The sequence below is a fragment of the Capra hircus genome, chromosome 4 (assembly GCF_001704415.2).
Source record: "Capra hircus breed San Clemente chromosome 4, ASM170441v1, whole genome shotgun sequence".
NCBI lineage: Eukaryota > Metazoa > Chordata > Mammalia > Artiodactyla > Bovidae > Capra > Capra hircus.
Genome location: NC_030811.1, coordinates 6,501,284 through 6,522,381, shown reverse-complemented (window position 1 = coordinate 6,522,381; position 21,098 = coordinate 6,501,284). Strand labels below are relative to the sequence as shown.

At 50.5% G+C, this 21,098-nt stretch overlaps 2 protein-coding genes across 6 annotated transcripts; one reads left to right on the top strand and one right to left on the bottom strand.

The window, feature by feature from the left end:
• On the bottom strand, window positions 6,263-14,386 carry TMEM176B (transmembrane protein 176B). Of its 5 annotated transcripts, none has more exons than XM_013963595.2 (8): window positions 14,274-14,386; window positions 13,358-13,424; window positions 11,686-11,917; window positions 9,235-9,345; window positions 8,556-8,612; window positions 8,095-8,316; window positions 7,083-7,202; window positions 6,263-6,567 (listed from the first exon to the last, which is right to left on the bottom strand). In XM_013963595.2, the coding sequence occupies exons 3-8, from the start codon at window positions 11,875-11,877 to the stop codon at window positions 6,472-6,474; spliced, it is 798 nt and encodes a 265-aa protein (XP_013819049.2). In that variant the 5' UTR covers window positions 11,878-11,917; window positions 13,358-13,424; window positions 14,274-14,386; the 3' UTR covers window positions 6,263-6,471. The 5 variants fall into 5 exon arrangements, with proteins under 5 accessions (XP_013819049.2, XP_013819054.2, XP_013819052.2 ...); XM_013963600.2 differs by having other exon boundaries at window positions 6,263-6,564; XM_013963598.2 differs by having other exon boundaries at window positions 11,686-11,885.
• TMEM176A (transmembrane protein 176A) lies at window positions 14,528-19,238 on the top strand. Its single transcript, XM_018046762.1, has 7 exons — window positions 14,528-14,855; window positions 15,616-15,826; window positions 16,289-16,399; window positions 17,517-17,573; window positions 17,737-17,949; window positions 18,486-18,596; window positions 18,938-19,238. Exons 2-7 carry the CDS (start codon window positions 15,632-15,634, stop codon window positions 18,977-18,979), a joined length of 729 nt encoding a protein of 242 aa, XP_017902251.1. The 5' UTR covers window positions 14,528-14,855; window positions 15,616-15,631; the 3' UTR covers window positions 18,980-19,238.

The window sequence follows — 21,098 nt, the reverse complement described above, 5'->3', positions numbered from 1 at the left end:
GTCCTCCTCACAGCCGAGAAAACCCCATCCCCTCCCCTGCCTCCTGCTGGAATCACTTGAAGGAATCGCAGTGAGAGGGAGGAGCCACACGCTAGGACAGACGTTCCTAACCCTAACCTTCCTGGTGCAAATGCTTGTCTCCTCTGGGAGGGGACCCTAGCTCAGATGATTGCAGTTTTAAACATGGAGGGGAAAATGGGTCTTTTATTTAAGTGCCTTCAGTGGCTTAGTCGTGTCCAACTCTCTGTGACCCCATGGACTGTAGCCCACCAGGCTCCTCTGTCCATGGAATTCTCCAGGCAAAAATACTGGAGAGGGTTGCCATTTCCTATTCCAGGGGATCTTCCTGACTCAGGGATCAAACCAGTGTCTCCTGCGTTGGCACTTTACCACTGAGCTGCCTGGGAAGCAAGCCCCTCATATATGTATGTGTATGTGTGAGTGCATGCACACGTGCTAAGTTGTTTCAGTCTTGTCCGACTCTGCAACCCTGTGGACTGCAGCCTGCCAGTCTCCGCTTTGCATGAGATTCTCCAGACAAGAATGCTGGAATGGGCTGCCATGCCCTCCTCCAGGCGATCTTCCCGACCTAGGGATTGAACCCATGTCTCTTACATCTCCTGCATTGGCAGGCAGGTTTTTTACCATTAACAACACCAGGGAAGCATATATACTTATATGTGTGTGTGTACATACATACACACACATATATACAGTTGATTATTAAAGAGCTTTTAAAATACAGAACTCTTTCCGCAAGTAAGGGAACGCTTTGTATTCTAACAAGTGATGTTCAGCTCCAGCTGAAGGGGGTTGGAGGCATCAGGGCCCTCCAGCCCGCACACCAACACTTATATCCCGACAGCCCTGAAGCAAGCTTTGGGGTGGATCTAACACCCCATGAAGCAGCTTGGAAACTACTACCCCTAAACCATCATGAAATGCAGAACTGGGTCTCAGACACCAGGTTGTGGAATCTGGATGCTGGTGCCAAGGTTAAAGGACCAATAGCCAGTGGGGAATCGGGCAGTTGACAAAACACAGTGAAAAGTAGTGATCAGAAAAGAAAAATAGAACTATTTTCTTCCTGTTTACACTCGGAATAGTTTAAACCCTTCAGTAAGTACACGTAGGCTTGGGACTAATTGCCAGATCGTGGGTCAGGGTTGTGAAGTCAGTTGCGAATATACAGTTTGGTCCCCAAGACTGAGTTGTGCAGACAGACAGATGGCTGCTGGGTTTTCCAAGTAAACAAAAGCAAGGAGAGGGAGGGAGGGAACTTGATTTCCTACGGGAAAGAAAAACAAAGATGATGAGACTTCCAAGGCTATTCACAGGGCGAGGAGAGGGAGGGTGGGGTGTGGGGGGAGGGGGGAAGGATATGGAAGAGAAGAAATGGGGGAGGGGAGGGGGGTCAGATGGAAGAGCAAGCTCCTCCCTCAGAAACTTGGAAACATCAGGGGAAGAAAAAGGAAGCTGCTGGACTCTGACAGTAAGAGATCGATTTGTGCTAGAAAAACAGCAACAAAAGAAACAAACTACGAAGTTGAGGTCTTTACCAGAATGAAATACGAAAAAAATTTCTATCTGATCTAGCCGTAAAAGGGCTGGTTTAGAAATACTACAGCACAGTGGAAACAGTGTCAAACTTTATTTTTTTGGGCTCCAAGATCACTGGAGATGGTGAGTGCAGCCATGAAATTAAAAGACACTTACTCCTTGGAAGAAAAGTTATGAGCAACGTAGATAGCATATTCAAAAGCAGAGATATTATTTTGCCAACTAAGGTCCATCTAGTCAAGGCTATGGTTTTTCCAGTGGTCATGTATGGATGTGAGAGTTGGACTATAAAGAAAGCTGAGTGCCGAAGAATTGATGCTTTTGAAGTGTGGTGTTGGAGAAGACTCTTGAGAGTCCCTTGGACTGCAAGGAGATCCAACTAGTTCATTCTGAAGGAGATCAGCCCTGGGATTTCTTTGGAAAGAATGATGCTAAAGCTGAAACTCCAGTACTTTGGCCACCTCATGCGAAGAGTTGACTCACTGGAAAAGACTCTGATGCTGGGAGGGATTGGGGGCAGGAGGAGAAGGGGACAACAGAGGATGAGATGGCTGAATGGCATCACTAACTCGGACGTGAGTCTAAGTGAACTCTAGGAGTTGGTGATGGACAGGGAGGCCTGGCGTGCTGCGATTCATGGGGTTGAAAGAGTTGGACACGACTGAGCGACTGAACTGAACTGAACTGAACTAAGCACCTTAACAGCATCTTCAACCAAGAGAGAAAAGATGCCTTCTCTCATGGGCATCCTTGGTTCTGTCCTGAAGCTCCACAGTGAGGCCGTGCCTCGCTTATCCCAGCAGCTCTGCCCCTGTCAGCACCATGTCATGAGGCAGGATTGTGCAGTGGGTAGAGGTGGGGGTGCCCAGCCAGTTCTTCTGCTATGAGTCTGCTAAAAGGTATGAATAAAACCTACCTGTCAGATATGTCATCAAGTCACAACAAAAATGCAAGCCCCCTCATTTTGGAATCAGAAAAATGTGAGAATCCCTATGCTGTCTTAATTCTCAGACCATGGCATGCCTTTTTACCCCTCAGAAGTGAAACCATGCCCCATAAGGCTGACAGAACTGTTACTCACTCAGTCGTGTCTGACTCTTTGTGACCCCATGGACTGTAACCCGCCAGGCCCCTGTCTCCATGGAATTCTCCAGGCAAGAATATTGGAGTGGCTTGCCATTTCCTTCTCCAGGGGATCTTCCTGACCCAGGGATCGAACCCATATTGCCTGCATTGGCAGGTGGCTTCTTTCACCACTGAGCCCCCAGGAAAGCCCAGGCTGACAGAAACTGGTGATCCACAGAAATCTGGGGCTCATCCTACAGGACAGCAGGTAAGGAAACAACTTATTAAAACCCCCTTCCCTTGAAAGCTGCCTTCACTGACCAAGTTCATCCTAACTGTTTTTGGCCTCTGATGAATGGGTCACTGTAGTAACAATGCTGGTCGCTCAGTCGTGTCCAACTCTTTGTGACCCCACGGACTGTAGCGCACCAGGCTCTTTTGTCCATGGAATTCTTCAGGCAAGAATACTTGAGTGGGTGGCCATTTCCTCCTCCAGGGGATCTTCCCGACCCAGAGATCGAACCCAGGTCCCCTACACGGCAGGCAGATTCTTTACCATCTGAGCCACAAGGGAAGCTTGTAGTAAAAACAGCATAAGTTGTTTTCCAGGACTTGGAGTCAGCCCCTGTCCAATTCAAGCTGGCTAAGACAGATTGGGACCACCAACCCTAAAACTCAGCCTGCACAGGGGTCCAGTGAATGACCTTCTGACATCAGAAAACTCCACCATCCGGTCATGCTAGTGCCTCCATTTTTGGACATGCATCCTGTGATGAAGCCCATAAATCAGACACGCTGGTACAGAGTGCCAGATACCTCACCTTTCCCCACTTTGAATCACCTTTCTCCACACCTAAGACCACCCTGCTTCTCTATCCCACAAAGATTTCAAGCTCCTTGCCTTCGGGAGGCACATTTGAGATTCATTCTCCCAACTCCTCACTTGGCTGTCTCATAAATAAATGTCTTCTCTGATGCAAAACTCAGCATCTTGGCATTTGGTGATGCTTGCTGCACATTGGACAAATGAATCTGGTTCCATAACAGAAATGCTTATATCTATATATTTATATTGTACATAGAAAATTTTAAAAGTAAAAAGCTTATTTGCTGGGAGCCAGCATGAGGAACTCCACCCATGGCAAAGGTCATGAGGAAGGGGGCTTGGCATACGCAAAGGCGTGATCAAGCCTCAAGAAACCCCCTGTTCCTGAGCATCTACCCACAAAACCAGAGTCTGTTTTATGCTCTCACCTACACCTCTGACTTTACGGGGGGCTCTCCCCCATAACCATTTCTCTCGGAGAAGGAATTAACTTGCAGCTCCAGTTAATAAAAATTCCTGGGTGTGACAGGAGTGTTTCAACTTACAAACTCCTCTGAAGGTTCTCTAGCCTGCCTGAGCGGGTTTGTCCGGCCACATGTGATTGTTTACAGCCTCCCAACCATGAGAGGCATGAGATGCTTTAAAACTTTCTAAATACAGACTCTTTTGAGAAGTTACAAAATTATTAGCATAGTATAGTGGGTTATTAGAAATTATATTGGTGAAGGGTTTTTTCATTTGTTGTGCCAATAATTACTGCTAATTCCCTGCCCTGGGTGTGACAAGGGTGTCTCAGGTCAAACCTCTCTGCTGACAGACTAGCTTGTGTGACAACCTCTCAACCATAAACAGCACAGAGAGTTTGGAGTATTTGGAAAGTCTTAATTAGCATAGGGCTTTTCTCATTGTTGAGTCAATGATTGCCGCCAGGCCTCCATATCCTTAGGCACCTGGGAATATATTAATCAATGTATTTGGAATATAGAAAAGGAAATATAGCAGTTTTGATATTAGCAATACTAGACTTTTTGAGTTAATGAATTTTCTCTTTTGTTATAGATCACTGTACTTTGTTATAAATCACTGTGTCCTTGCTATGTAAAAATGTAACCTTATCACTATCTTAAGACTAAATAGATCTTAAGGAGAATACTGGTGAAGGCTTTTCATTTGTTGAGCCAATATTTGCTGCTAAATCTCCATATTCCCTGCCCTTATAATGAATATAACTAGCATATAGGAAAAATAAGTGTTAACCTTTAAGATTAATCATGTTAAACCTTAGACTAAGTAAATTCCTTTCTTGATTGTAACTCCCTACACCCTCACCCTATAGGAATGCAACTTTATTTGGAGGGTGGTGCCTAGTTTAAGAAAAAACACCCTTGGAAAATATAAGGTTTTTGGTTATCAGAAAGAAAGGATCATAAAATGTCAGCAGGCCTCATGGCCAGAAGATGATGTAAAACCCATAAGATCTTTGTATAATTTTATATGAAGCACCTGATTGTGACAACGGTCAGGTCTGCTGACCTCCACATGACTCTGTATTCATCCCTATGTATAACAAAAAGTATCTAAGCAAAACTGAAAAATAAAGAAATCGGATCAGTTTCTGGAAAGACTGATTCCCCCATGTCGTTTTCTTCCCTTCTGGCTGAATTCCCATCTGGTATGTGGGTACTCACCAAGCCTGCTAATTTTGCCTGGGCTTCTAAGATCAGACCGGGGAGGCCTCAGTGCCTCCTCTCCTTCGGGAGAACGGAAAGACGCCTGTGGCCTACGTAGGTGGTGATTGGTATTCCACATAAACCAAGTTACTCAGCCTCCTTTGCTCCACTAATTTTCCAACTACACTATCCGTTTCTAACCTCTCTATATATCTGTAATTAAATGTTTTTTCCTAGGACGCCTACTCCGTCTCCCTTTCGAATTACCCTGGATCCACTGGGGCTGGACCCCGGCACTTATTGGTCATATCATTTACCATGAGAGGTGAATAACAGGTGTACGTGTGTGTGGTGTGTGTGTGTAGTGAGAGAACCAACAGCAATTACTGCAAAAAAGAAGAGAGTAAGAAAGAGATGGAGGAGACAGAGAAAAAGAAAAGAAGGAAGGGAGGAAGGGAGGAAGGAAAGAAAGTAAAAAGATGGAGGGGGAGGAAGAGGAAGGGCAGGAGGAAAGGGAGGGAGGGAAGCAATGATCTCAGTCCATGTCTCACATGGCTCCATAGAGCCCACAGATCCGTTATAGATGCTTAAAGACAATAAGTAAAAAGAGCCTAAGCTTATGATAGCTATTTTCACTTTACATTGAACAGAAGGAAATTGTCAAAAGGAGTTTTTGCACTTGGGATATAGAGCAAAACGAAAATTTAGTCTTATTCGGACCCGGTTTCCATATGATACATCAGTCAGTCAGTTCAGTCACTCAGTCTTGTCTGACTCTTTGCGACCCTATGGACTGCATCACACCAGGCCTCCCTGTCCATCACCAACTCTTGGAGCTCACTCAAACTCATGGCCATTGAGTCGGTGATGCCATCCAGCCATCTCATCCTCTGTCATCCCCTTCTCCTCCCGCCTTCCATCTTTCCCAGCATCAGGGTCTTTTCAAATGAGTCAGTTCTATTCATCAAGTGGCCAAAGTACTGGATTTTTAGCTTCAGCATCAGTCCTTCCAATGAATATTCAGGACTGATTTCCTTTAAGATGGATTGGTTGGATCTCATGCGTAATTCTCATTCAATTTCATGAGTATCGATGCACCGGGTATATTAACAAACAAAGACTACATCTTTTCCACACAAAATCAGTCTTTGGGGTTACTTCTGTTTAATCAGCACTAGGGGAAACGTGACAATACCTGTTTGCTGAATGGAAGACCCTGGAGTGGCCACAGTGGGTGAGGGTGGGGAGAAGAAAAGTGAGCTCAGGAAGCAAGTCTGTGGGACAGGGTGGTGAGGGGCCCTGGGCGACTTGGGAGGGCCATGCAGGGTCCAGGCAAGGGTCTCTGGCCGCTCACAGTACAATGACAGCCGTGGTCTTCTCCTTGGAAGGGGAGGGGGGCACTGAATTCTCCCCCAGCAGATTCCTCTCTGACCCTTCTTCATCCTGCTGAAAAAAGAAAAACAGGAAGAAAATCAATCCTTGGGAGGCAAAGGATGGGACAGAGTCAGCTCCATTTGGCAATCAGGCAAAGGAAAGAAGGAGGGAAGGAAAAGCTGATGGAAGAAGGGGAGCTAGACAAGATCTAGGCCAGAAAAGAGAGAAAGTGCGGAACTGACAACAAAGAAACGGGGGAGGCAGATGTTAACCCAGGACAAAGTGATGGGGTCACCTTCCCCAGACAGCGAAGGGCAGAGCCCAGCACAGGGAAAGGCTGAGTGAGGGGAGCATGACTTCGGCTCAGCCATGTTCCTGCCCCGCTGTCCTTCCCTAGAGCTGCGCCGGCCAGACCCGCCCTTTCCCTGCGTGATATGTGTGCTCAGTCGCTTCAGTCGTGTCTGACTCTCTGTGACCCAGTGGACCGGAGCCCACCAGGCTCCTCTGTCTTTGGGATTCTCCAGACAAGAATACTGGAGTGGGCTGCCATTTCCTCCTCCAGGGGATCTTTCTCCCTAACAGCTCACCAGGGCCCGGGAGCTCTGGCCACAGAAGCTTCGAAGACCCACGCCCAGGGAAGCCAAGGACACAATGACCTGCAGAGCACAGATAGCCAGGAGCAGAGCACGGATTCCTAGGAACAAATCCTGAAGATAAAGGAGAAAAAACAGTTACAGTTAGGAGTCAGCTCCTGTGATTCCTCTGTTACTCTCATCTTGCTAGGAGGTATCAGAGTCTGTTCAACTAACTCCTTCTCACCCAGAAGCAGACTGCATTTCCCAACCACAAGGGCAGCCAGTCTCCATCCCATTTGCTTGTCTGCAGGGTGACCTTACCACACCCTGTGAAGAGGTGGAGACTATTGCTCAGGCCCCTGGAATCTGGAATCAAAGCCTGGGAATGCTTCGATCAACAACACACAATGGAAGTGACACTAGGGCCTGGCAGCTTCCATTGCCTACATCTTAAAATGCTCACAGTGGGATGCTGCCTATTGTAACCTGGTTGCCCAAGCCACACAGAGAAGCCATTGTAGCCTCCCTGGCTGGTACTCCCCAGCTGAGCCCCCTGACATGTGAGTGCGCCATCTTGGCAGTCCAGCCAATCAAACTCCTGGATGACTTCACACCCAACTGACCCATGACTGCAACTGCCTGAGAAAACCCAAGTGAGGACTGCCTGTGTGAGCCTAGTCAACCCACAGAATGTGAGACATACTAACCAACTGCAGTGTTTAGTCACTGCATTTGGGGGCCGTGTGTTACCTGGCAGGGGATGAGTGATAGCAGTCACACACCAGGAAAGACAGAAGGGTGGCTCATGATATCCTGTCCCCTCTTTGCTCCTCATCCCCTTTGATTCAGGGAATGATCATGCCCAGAGATCTGAATGGTGTCTTCAATTTAAGTTAAAACCTCCTGAACCAACAACGTCAGGTGAGGTCCACACTCAGAGGGCCTCCGTGTCTGCCCTCTGGTGCCCCAGTCCCCCAATTTACAGCTGTGATGTGTTCTTGGGAGACTGACTCTCCTTTCTCACCACCAGCATTTGCATGTATCTTCTGCAGTTCTCCTCCTCCCACGATGAATAGGAACTTCTTCGCTGGTACCAAGAGGTGGGGGTGACAGGGACTAAGGAATCACACATGGAGCTGATGTCATAGAAGCCATCATCTTCCCAGAGCAAGCTATTCACACAGAAGACGACAGCGGCCACGGCTGTGGTGATGCCAGCCAGGGTGAGCAGACCTGATGTGCAGCCCTAGAAGAGAGAGTTTCAAGAGGCGGTCCCCCTCCATGGATGGCAGAGCCGTGGGGTCCCGGCCTCAAACCAACCTCCTCTTCCCCAGCTTCCTGGCCCGGGATAAAAACCCTTCCTACCCCTCCAGGAAAGATCTTAGGATATTTGAAACCAAAGGAGTGAAGACAGAAAAATAGAGCAGGAAAACAGACATCGTAGGGGGGCAGAGGACAAGGTGGGGCAGAGGATGCCTGACTCACCGAGAGTTTGCCCCGGTGCTTCTCGTGGACAATAGCCCCAATGCCTGCTGCAATGGCCTAGGAAGAGAAGACACCAGAAAAGCCCTCCAGTTGACCGTCTCCCATTACACTTCTTCCAACAGGCCCCAGAACAGCCAGTTTGAAGCAGGATCCAAGAGCCATGCAAAAAAACCTAGCAGACAGACAGGACTCCATTTACAACTGCCCGACTCTTCGCAGCCACGCCTTTAAGAGGAAAACGGAGGGTGGAAGGGTTTTGCCCACCCGCTAAGGCAGCCTCCTCATCACTGTTGTTCAGTCACTAAGAGGTGTCCGACTCTTTGCGACCCCATGGACAGCAGCACACCAGACTTCCCTGTCCTTCACCATCTCCTGAGCTTGCCCAAACTCTTGTCCCATTGAGTCGGTGATGCCATCCAACCATCTCATCCCACCGGCGTCCTCATAACATAAGGCATTTGGTCCCTGGGCCTGTGGTTTCCTCCCCCGATCCCTGACCCAGATCCAAAGGAACTGTCTTTCTCCTTGTCCATGACCACTTGCCTCCCAAGGAGATCACAGCCCTTCCCTCCCATCCAAGTACTAGCCAGGCCTGACCCTGCTTAACGTCCAAGGTCAGATGAAATCGGGAGTCCTCAGGATCGTATGGCCGCAGATTCATAACCCCTTTCTTACTCACCACAAACCCTGCCCACAAGGCACAGCCCGAGGCACGCAGCCAAATCCAGGGTCCCAAGTAGAGAAGCCCACCGAGGGCGCAGCTGATCGCCCCGAGCAACAGCTGGGTCACCTGCAAGAGATGGGGAAAGCCACGCCCATTCCCATGAGCCCACACGCTCCCGGCGCAGCCACCCAGCTCCCAGCTCCTGGAGAGCACAGCTGATAGCCCCAAGCAACAGCTTGGTCACCTGCAAGAGATGGGGAAAGCCACGCCCCTTCCCATGAGCCCACGCGCTCCGGGCTCAGCCCTGGATATGGCTCCCCTCTCTTGCCCTGCCTTGACTTCTCTGCTTGGATTCTGGAAGTTCTATCCGTGAAGCAGTGCATCCTGCTTCTCCCTCACCCCTCTGACTTGACAGCATTTTATCCTTCATTCTTTCCTAAATCCCAGTTTTCCTAAATACCACACCTTGTCATCCCACTTGATGCTTCCTGCTTCTTTTCTCCTCTTTTTCCCATGGGAAACCCACCATCCTGTCCAGGATGGGCCACAAAGACCTCCTTCCAGAAAGGAGTGTGGTTGGCTGACAGCCTGGGCTTCCCTGGTGGCTTAGACGGTAAGGAATCTGCCGGCAATGCAGGAGACCCAGGTTTAATCCTTGGGTCGGGAAAATCCCCTGGAGAAGGGAATGGCCACCCACTCCAGTATTCTGGCCTGGAGAATCCCATGGACAGAGGAGCCTGGTGGGCTCCAGTCCATGGGGTCGCAAAGAGTCAAACACGACTGAGCGACTTGCACACTTCACTAGCTGACAGCCTGCAGTGGTCAGCATCTTTGGGGTCCCCTCATCTTTCAAGCCAAAGGCACATTCTTTAGGGGTAGCTGCCCAGCAAGGACTAAGCAAGGTGGTGGTTCGAGGGCCATTTCCACCTAGAACGGGACTCCTGTGGTGGGCAGTCTTTGCTCCCAAGTTCCCTACTGGGCTACTACAGACCTCATCAGGGCTCCATCAAGACCTCCTCTCTCCCCCTGCCCACTCCTGCCCTTTTCACTGCATGATGTTACACCCCAGTAAACCTTTTGCACACCTAGCTCCCCACTGGGTGTCTGTTTCCTGGAGGATCTGACTATCACGGCTTCTTGGACGTCACCACCTACTTGGACATCAGCTACATGTCCTGCCAGCCTCTCAGATTCATCACATCCAAATGCCAGACCCCATCCCCCACACCGCCAGGGTCTGCCTCGCTGACTTCCAGCGCTCCAGTCTTCTGGTCACTCTCACTCCAAACCTCAGCATCCTCTCAGACTCCTTTCCTCTCTGGTACCCCAAGTCCACCCACTCCCAAGTGACCCCTTCCACCGAAGACTTGGACTCCACTCTCTCCTCCTCATTTTTGCTGTAACCTCGCAGATACTGACCCTCCATACTTCTTACCTGGACACCACCTGGCTGGGAGGCTGCCTGAAGCTCGGGTGCCTGCCCCAGAATCCCTCCATGTCCAATCCTTCCCACCATCAAAGCTGATTCAGGACGAACTCTTCAGCTAGTCACTCAAGGTTCTCAGCAATACTGGTTTATATTTCCAGTCTAATCAGCCAGGAGTCCCATTCTCTTTACTCTGACAGAACCTGCCCTATGCTTTCTGGCTTCTTTGCCTTTGTTCTAGGCATTCTCGAAACCTGAAATTCCTTTCCTCCCATCCTCCACCTCTATCTGTTAAACACATTGCTTCTCCATTCAAGGTCTGGCTCAGACGCCATCCCTTGCAGGAGGCCCTCTGCAGGAGGCCGTCCTGTCTTCCAAGCACATCACCTGTTGTTGTTGTTCAACCACTCAGTTGTGTCCAATTGTTTGCAGCCCCATGGACTGCAGCACACCAGGCTTCCCTGTCCATCACCAACTCCCAGAGCTTGCTTACAAGCTCATGTCCGTTGAGTCAGTGATACCAAACAACCATCTCATCTTCTGCCACCCTCTTCTCCTTTTGCCTTTGATCTTTCCCAGCATCAGGGTCTTTACCGATGAGCTGGCTCTTCGCATCAGGTGGCCACCTGATCTACCTTTACCTCTAGGCGTTTGTGTAGCTGCCTGACCCTTCTGAGGAATGCTGAGCACCTTGAGGTGATCATCGAGGGATTCTGGCTTCAGCCTTCCCCGCAACGTGCCTATCATATCGCCTGGCATCTGTAGGCCCTCCGTCCACATGGGTTCAAAAGCCTCCAGCGATCCTTCCACCTGCTCACCCCTACCCCTGGTTGGGGCTGCTCATACTGCACCAGAGAAACAATCCCTTACTTCTTTCCATCTCAATCTCTGTGTCGAAACTTCCAAACAAGCGGGGATACAAGTTGTGAGTTTTCATGGGGATTTTACCCACTTCCTTTCCTCACATCATATTGGAGAAGGAGTGTTACCTGCCTCTGTGTCGCCGTGCTAACCCACCTCTCCAGCCAGCCCACTCTTACCCCTAGTGCCAGCTGTCCATAGCCTATCCTGGCCTTGGCAGGACGGTGAGACAGGCGCTCCACCAGGGAACTCCCAGCTTTTAGCAGTTGTGCCAAAGCAGATTCCTGGTGGATGTGGATGTCAATGTGGGTGGGCTGGGAGAGCGTAGAGCCCACATCAACTCCATTCACAGTCAGCGTGTTCTGGGCCATCCTTCCTGCTGGGAAGATGTACAGGAGTGAGGTCTGAGAGCTGAGGAAGAAGAAAAGGAATACACAGCATGAGTGCAGGGAAAGAAAATAGTCTCCATGTCAAGTCCCGGCATGTGAGATCTCAGTTCTCTGACCAGGGATCAAACCCATGCCCCAGCCTAGAAAGTTCAGAGTCTTAACCACTGAACCACCAGGGAAGTCCCTGATCTTAATTTGGAATACAAATCTGAATCATTTGTAGAGTTTTCACCACATGTATCCTGGGATCTCTTCCCCAAATGGTCAGATACAGTTTGTCTGGGGTTTGGGATTAACAAAGAAAGGAATCTGAATTATTTTAGCAGCATGGTGTGTATATTTACACATAATACTTTTATATGGTAAAAAAAAAAAAATCAAAAGATAAGTAAGTGTATACTGCTAAAATCCTCTCTCCTATTATAATTATACCAATTATATATCTTTCTCTCATAGCCAGCTAGTTACCTTCCAGGCAGAAAAATATTACCATTTTCTAATATGCTTCCTGTGACTGTTTCAATCCACTTCTATGATTATTCCAATACTGTTAATTCTCCCATTATGACTGTGGTTGACTTTCTTTTCATGTTTAAGAGCCTTTTTCCTCTTCTTTTGTGAGCTTCCCTTTCATATCCTGACTGCCTTGTTTTATTGTTTTGTTTTGGTCTTTATAGGAGTTCTTTGTACGTTTGAAAAATTACCATCTGTGACATGACTTGCAGATAGGGCTTTAATATTTGTAATTTATTTTTGATTTAGCTTGTATTTTTATATAATCAAAATTTTCAGTCATTTTTTCATGATTTCTGGGTTATATAGCATACTTAAAAAGGACTTTGCCATGTCCAGATCATAAAATAATAATTCTTCCCTGTTTTCTTCTAAGTGCTTTTATGTTTTCAGTTTTCACATTTAAATGTTGATCTATCTGGAACTTACCTTGTAAGCTGGGGAAAAATGGATCCAAATTGTTTTTTGTGTTTTTTTAAGATGTTAAACTTCTGAAAATATATCCTGTTTATGGAATGCATCATCTTTCTCCCACTGATTTAAAATGCTCCCTGGAGCAAAAGTGAAATTCCCATAGGAAACCAAGTCTGTTTTACTCTTTAACTGGCCCATTGGTGGATCTGATGAGTCATGCACCATGACCATAAGTTTTAATTATAAATACAGAGTTTCATATTTAGCTGAGCTATTTCATTGACCCCCTCACCATGTTACTTTTCTCTTTGATGGCCACTTTTGCTAGATTACTTCTCCTTGCGTATTTTGGAATCAACTTGCCTTGTTCCAAAAGAAATCCCCTAGAAGCAATTCTCATGGTCATCCTAATGATCACTGTTTAAATCATAGCATTATTAATAACGATTCTAATAACATCAGTGAGGACGATAAATTTAAAGTCTTCCCATCTGTATTGTACAAGCTTCTCAGAGCAGCTTCATGCTTCACCTACCTGGCCTCCTGTGAAGGATACAAGTCGGGTGTCTGATGATTCTGCAGATGCGCAAGGAGGTTCAGACCTGTTCACAGACCCATCCCAGGAAGCCCAGTCAGAATTCCAGCCAGATCATCCTTGGGCTCCAGGGATAAGCATCATATTAAGGCCCAGAAAGTGGCTTAGGCTCCAGCTGCCTCCAAGTCCTCTGGGTACCACCTCTTCCCCCCTCCACCCCCCCGCAAGTCCTCTGGGTACTGCTATCTCCCCCCTCCACCCTCCTCCAAGCCTCTGGGTACCAGTACATCCCCCCTACCCCCTCCAAGTCCTCTGGGTACCACCACTTCCCCCTCCACACCCCGCTCCCAACTCCAGTCCCCAGATCAGCCTAGATTCCTGCTCTTCCTCTGAGCCAGGCCAGCCCCATGAAGGTTCCCTTTCACGCCACCCTGACTTCAGAGGCTAAGGAGCTCTTCCTCGCAGCCCTGGACCCTCCTCTCTGCCCGGCTCCTCCCTATTCCCCCTCAAGCTGGAGAGAACCGGCCAGAGCCCATGCTATACCCTGGGCCCTCCACCTTCCACCTTTCCTACCAAAAGACCTCTCACCACGAACCCTCCTTAGCCTCAGCTGCCTCACCCCTGGAATAGAGGCATGAGGCACTAGGGAGGGGCAGCTGCCCAGTTGATGTGGCCAGACATGGGCTCCCGGCCCTCCCCAGGCATTTTTCTAGGGTCCCTTCTTCTCGCTAATGTATCCCTCCCTTCCAAGCAGGTCCTAGGGGAACCAGGAACCGGGCAGAATGGCATCCTGTGAGACAGGATGGGGGCTTCGGGAACTGGTCTTGGAGCCTCCTAGAGAGAGCTGGGGGGTGGGGTCTGGCGGTGAGTGTCTCCTGGAAGGGGGGATCATCTAGGCTGTAAAGGCTCTTCTCACCTGCTGTCCTCTGGGAGCCAGCGGCCGAGCCGGGCAGAGCTGGGAGGAGCTGCCCAGAGCTGAGACCCACTGGGGGGTGGGAGAGAACAGAAGGAGGGATGGAGTGATGAGGACCTGACCTTCAGCATCTTGACTTCCCAGAAAGAAGCTGGGCCAAAGGGGCCCCTCTAGGGGGGTTTGGTCTTGAGTAGACAGTCAGGCTGGCCAGAGAAGGCAGAGAACACACACACGCATACACTCTGGCACGTCCATACCTACTCAGACAGCACACACACTGGGGGAATTCTTGATCAGAAAGCCCCTGCCCTGGTGGGGACGGGAGACAGAATGGCCTCTTAGGGTTTCCCAGGGCTGGTCAGCTCTTCCATCTCCCAGGCCACCCACCTGGCCCTTGCTCTCTCCCGGACGCCAGAGCCCAGCTTTCCCCAGAAGCTGGAAAACCTTGGAGGGGCCCTATGCTCCAGCTGGGAAGTTGCCTCATCCTTCCCTGCTGGCACTCCACCAAGTACCTCCCGCTTCTGCCTGCTCGGGTCTCCCCAGCCCTGCCCACCACTCTCCACTGCTGGTCCCTGAGGAGAGCAGGTAAGGCAGGTCCATAGCCTGGGGGGACCCTTTCCCCCAAGACCCTTCTCAGAGGAGGCCCCACCCTGCCGCCACAGGCCCTCCAGAACTTTCTGGGCAGGGAGAGAGGGAGGGACCAACCTCCCCTGCAGAGGAGGGGCCTCCAGGAAGGTACAGGAGTGGGGGGCCAGGTGCACTGATGCCAAGTCATTCCCACCTTTGGACTCCATCTCCACCCATGGCTTCATCCTTCATGCTGGGTTGGTGGGGTGGGGAGGGCAGTTAGAACAGGACTGAGGAGCCATTGGTGAGGAGAGAAGTATTTAAGGGTTGCTGGAGGGTCCCCAGACTCAGCTAGGGAACAGCTGCTTCTGGAGAAGTTCAGCAGGCAGCCAGGACTCGGTTCTGCCCAGCAGCCAGGGGGCTCCAAAGGGGAAGAGGCAGAGAGAGGAGCCAGGGGCGGGTGTACTGGGGTGGCACAAGCCTGCTGGGGGCAGAGGGGAGAAGTGAGAACTCTGGGCCAAGGCCTGGTCCAGCCCCCAAGGTGGTGGGAGGAGGATGAAGGGAAGGTCTGGGGTGAAGGGGAGGCCCCATGAACCGAGCAGTGGTCCCAGCCTCGGGAGACTCAAGCATCCTTCATGAGATGCCCCCTCAAGACAGGTCCTGGGTGCTGCTCTGTGACCCAGGGTGGTGTGGGGGGGTCTCCGCCAGCTCCTGTGGAATCCGTGCCAACCTCCTCCTGCCCACTCTTTGCCCCCAACACTCCCTTCCTCCTTGCCAGGCAGGTGTCCAGAGGCATGGAGATGGTGGACCACAGGGAAGCAGCCCCCAGGGCTCCCCAGCCTGTCTGCATCCAACTGCACTTCCATCATGAGTCGGGTCTGGCCAAGCTCCTGCTAGGCGGGTGCTCCCTGCTGCAGCCCCTCCTCCTGCCCGGGCCCCACGCCACCTCCCAGGCCCTGGGCCACCACAGGCTGCTGGTGACCTCCTGGGTGAGTAAGGCTGCCAACCGCGAGGGGCGCAGACAGGTGCCCAGGCTCCCCAGACCTGGAAGGGGAAGCCCCTCTCCCCTCGCTATGCAAGCTCCCTGCCAGCCTCACTCCGAACAGGATGCTAAGCCAGTCTTATCTTCTAACCAGAGATCAAGTTCCTGCTTTTCCCGCCACTTACCTCTCAGTGAGAGCTGTAGGTAGGGTAGGTTATGGGCTGAAGGGTGCAAAGGAGCCCCTGACCATTTAAAGTCCTAGCTGGGAGAGCCCTGAGTTCATCCTCTCCCTCCCCTCCCCTTGTCTCTCCTCCTCTCCTCTGCCTTCCCTTCCCCCCTCTTTTTCTCTCTCTTTCATGAGGTTCTAACTGTTAATACCTGGAGTGGCAGGTCTCCCCAAAGCTACCCTGAGACTTAGGCACAGAGGGTTGCTCCCGGGATCCGCGTGCTTAGGTTTCTCATCTTTCAGGTGATGCAGATCGTGCTGGGGGTGCTGAGCGGGGTCCTGGGAGGATTCCTCTACATCTTCTCCTCCACCACCCTGAGGAATTTGGGAGCTCCCATCTGGACGGGGGCTGTGGTGAGTGGGGCGGGAGGACAGCGGGAAGAATGGACCCGAGGAGAGAGAGAGGCCGCTACCATCGACCCAGCAAAATGTGGACTGTTAGCACCCGAACACAACCCCCGCTCCTCCAGGCCTATGCCCTGCTTCTACTGACAGCAACCAGCTGAGCCAAGGGCTGGGAGGGCCACGGTCACTGGTCAGCTCTCCCAGGCCGCTGCCCAGGGCCTCTCCCACCACTTCTCCCACCTTCAGCAGGAGATCAGCTGAGGATCTTGGGCGGGCTCATCTCTAGACTCTGGCACTGCTTTGAGATGGGGGAGGCAGGATGAGCCGGAGGATGTGCAAGCCAGGGGCACCTCCTGGTGGCTTCGCATGGTCCTCTGCAGGTCCTGCACACCGGGCTCTCGGGGGAGGGGGAAACCTGGACCACAGTGGTGATGTCAGCAGAAGGAGGTATGCCACCTGCAGCAGGAGATGGGGTGGCAGGTCATGGCAGGACCGAGGCACCCCGTATCCTGCCCACACTCACAGAACAACAGCAAAGTGCACATATGAAGGGAGGAGCCAAAAGTAACCATCCTCATCCACCCCATGGCAAAAACACACTGAGATGAGCTACAGCGTTGCCAGACAGGACCCTGATCCATCTTTCCTCCAGGATTGACCAGGCTTCCTGTCCTGGAAGGCCCGCTGGGCGGGAGGCTGAGCTGTTGGAATGGGCGCCCATGCCCACCCAGAGACGGCTGACCCTCATCCTGTACCGAGAGCTCCTCCAACAACCTGGACCTTCCACCCCACCACCCAGGAGCTTTTGTAAAGCCCCTGGCGCTGCCTCAAAAGAGAGAGTTTGGAGGGGGAAGGAGGGCTCACTCCTGACTTCACCATGAGCATTTGTCTGATGTCTCCTAAGTAGAGGGTCCTACAGCCTCAGGAGTTTTAATTCAGGCCTCAATACTCTCCCCATAATCTTACAGACCACAGACCTCGGGCCTGTGCGGAGTGCTGTGGGGAAGGGCCAGCTAGACGACTGCGGGAGTCATGGAGGAAAAAGGAAGCAGGCAGCTGGGGAGGAGGCAGGGGAGGGGGGGGTTGGGGGTTCTGCACAAACCCTGCGGCTTCAACCTCTCCCCAGGCTGTGCTGGCTGGAGCTGTCGCCTTCATTTACGAGAAACGAGGTGGCATCTACTGGGTGAGTTGGGGAAGGGCAAGGGTGAACACCAGGCCCAGAAGCTGGAGGCCTTCCCAAGCCTCCGGCTCCATCACACGCCCCTCCCCCATTCCCACCCCTGGCCCCAGGGTGGGTGCCAGAGAAACTGAGTCTCCAAGGTCTGTCTGTGTCTGCTCCTCACCAGGCCCTGCTGAGGACCCTGCTTGCCCTGGCAGCCTTCTCCACGGCCACTGCTGCCATCATAATTGGGGCTGGAAGATTCTATGAGTACCACTTTATTTTCTATAAGGGCATCTGTAATGTCTCCCCCTCCTGGAGGCCCACAGGGGCCCCCAGCCCCCTGAGTCCGGACCTCGAGAGGCTGCAACAGTGCACCACCTACATGAACATGCTGAAGGTAGCCGGGCGGGGACACACAGCAGCAGGTGGGGGACGGGGTGGGGGCAGTCCAACCCTGGACGGGAGGGAGGCCATCCATCAAAGAGGGTGTGACCTGTTCTGCCTTGACAAACAGACATGGCAGTGAACAAAACACAAGCAGTCCCTGCAGTTTGTGGGCAGTTACAGATCCGTGGGAAATACAAATGTCGAACTCAGAATAAATGAGCCAATAGAGCTAGTATTGCACAAATGGGACGGGGTGTGAAGGGGTTCAATGCCCGTTTAGGTCTCGGAGTTGTCAGGGAAAACAGATCACTGCCCAAGCCTGTCCCTTTCTGATGAGGAAACCGACGTGCTCTCTCCATGCTACAGCCACAGACCCCCCAACACAGGGCTCCTTCTTCATCCCACCTCCCCAACCCTGGAAGCTACAGACGTGGGGAATGGGACGAATGGGGTGGGGAGTGACCCTGTGCCATGCGGAAGGGGGACACAGACTCCACGTGGCAACAGTCACTCTGGGGGCTCACGGCTTTGGTCCTCTGTCCCCAGGCCCTGTTCATAAGCATCAATGCCATGCTGTTAGGGGTATGGGTTCTACTGCTTCTGGCATCTCTGCTGCCCCTGTGTCTGTGCTGCTGGAGAAGATACAGGCGTAAGGAGGTGAGTCCCTAAAGATTGTGTGGTGGGGGCAGCAAGGGAACAGGAATGGAGAGTGGGTGGTTTAGGGAGGAGAAAAGGGTCCTTAGAGAGTCTCAATGGGCATGATTCCTGTCTTTCTACCCCCATGGTGGCCCAGCCCAGAGAGCTCCTATCCCTGACTAAGTGGTAGCCAGTCCAAAGACCCTATGGAGCCAGGGACGTGCAGGTCCATGGTGGGACCTGGGGCTCTTTGCACGAGGCTGATGTCAGATCCGATTGACTCCAGAACTGAGCTGCCCTGGAGGAGAGCGTTTACACTGTCTCTCCCCCGTGGGCTGTCTCACCCTCTCCTTTTCCATTAGAAAAGAGACCTACCCTTGGAAGAAACTGCCAGAAGTGAGTGAGATCCAGCCCTGCCTCTCTGGAGGACTCATGCCTGGAGCTCCCACCTGGACTGGGTGTCCAAGCATCTGCCCCGTGGGAGAAGAGCCAGGCCAGGAAGAGAGGATCTGTCTGCCCCAGTGATCCTCCCGCATGGCCACAGCCACTGCCTGCTCCACCGTCTCAGCTGTTCTTGCCTATTTCCAGCTCACCTTTACCACCTGCCTGCCTCATGCCCCTCTTGAGTACTGATGATAATAAACTCCTGTATTGTTGCTCCCAGCTTCTTGCCTAGGGTATTTCTCTTGGTTGGAGGAAGACAGAGAAGAATGAGCCAACAGCAAAGTTAGGAAGATCCTCCCACTCCCAACCCCTCTCTGGGGCTAGAGTACCCATCCCTGAAAACAGTCTCTTTAAGGCTGGTACTGGGAACTCTAGGTTCAAATACCCAGGGATGGATAAAAAGAAGGGAGACTCTGAGCCCAGCTACTCACAATTCAGAGTTAAGAGGGTAAATCCTTGACCATTTGAGAGTTGGACCTTTTTTAATTTTGACTGTTTGGAAATATTAAGAATTAGATAAGATAACACTGAGATGCAATCATTTCAGAAATCTTTTTTTTATAAAGCTAGAACATCCAACAGTGTGATGAAATACAAACCTTGGATACTTGTCCCATGAAAAAAAAGGGGGGGGGGGGAGGCTTCCCTCACAGCTCAGTCGGTAAAGAATCTGCCTGCAATGCAGGAGACCAGGGTTCTATTCCAGGATCCGGGAGATCCTCTGGAGAAGGAAATGGCAATCCACTCTAGTTTTCTTGCCTGGAGAATCCCATGGATAGAGGAGCCTGGTGGGCTACAGTCCATGGGGTTGCAAGAGTTGGACATGATTTAGCAACTAAATCACTACCACCCACAAAAAAAGATACCTATAACTTCTGGATAAAATAGGAGTCATGTATTTTTAAATTCATGGCCAACCTGAATAAGCCATAATAGAAGCAGGAGCATGAATTCAGAGAACTGAGTCTTGAAACCAGCATCTGCCCATTCGGAGTCCCACAGCCACCCACACGCTCAGTGCTTCGCTTGAAGGAACGAACTCCACATCAAGTTGTACTCACTGCTGAGTTTTATTAGAGCAAAAGGATACACAGCAGTGTCAACAAGGGGAAAGAATTCTCAGAGAAAGGAAGCATGACAAATACAAAACAAAGTAAATAAAAGGAAATTATCATCTAAACACATCAAAGTAAATTAAAAAAAAAAACAAAGAGAATGTCTTAAATCTGTCAAATGGCATTAACTAAAAAGAAATTGCAACATTACATGACTCCCTCTTGTCTGCTGCTGCTGCTGCTAAGTCGCTTCAGTCATGTCCGATTCTGTGCGACCCCATAGACGGCAGCCCACCAGGCTCCTCCGTCCCTAGGATTCTCCAGGCGAGGATACTGGAGTGGGTTGCCATTTCCTTCTCCAATGCAAGCGTGCAGGCTAAGTCACTTAAGTCATGTCCAACTCTGTGTGATCCTATGGACAGCAGCCCACAAAGCTCCTCTGTCCATGGGATTCTCGAAGCAGCAATCCTGGAGTCTAGTTGAGAAAAGAACTAAAGATATTGATTATATTTAACCTTTGTCATACATGATGTTCAACATTGCAAATTTTTAGAGAAATATAAATCAAAACTACAATGAGATATCACCTCACAGTAGTCAGAACAGATATCATCAAAAAGTCTACAAATAATAAGATTTGGAGAGGGTGAGGAGAAAAGGGAACCCTCCGACACTGTTGGTGGGTATGTAAGTTGGTCCAGCCACTATGGAAAATAGTATGGAGTTTTCTTAAAAACTAAAAATAGAGCTGCCATATGACCCAGAAATCCCACTGCTGGATATACATCTGGAGAAAATTCTAATTCAAAATGATACATGTCAATAAAAAAGAAAAGCTACAGACATGCAAAATGATACATGCACCCCAATACTCATAGCACTGTTTATAGTAGCCAACACATGGAAGCAACCTAAATGTTCACTGACAGACGAATGGGTAAAGAAGATGTTGTATTTATACATATATATAATATTTTATTTATGTTTTTATATATATATGTGTGTGTGTGTGTATATAAGTATA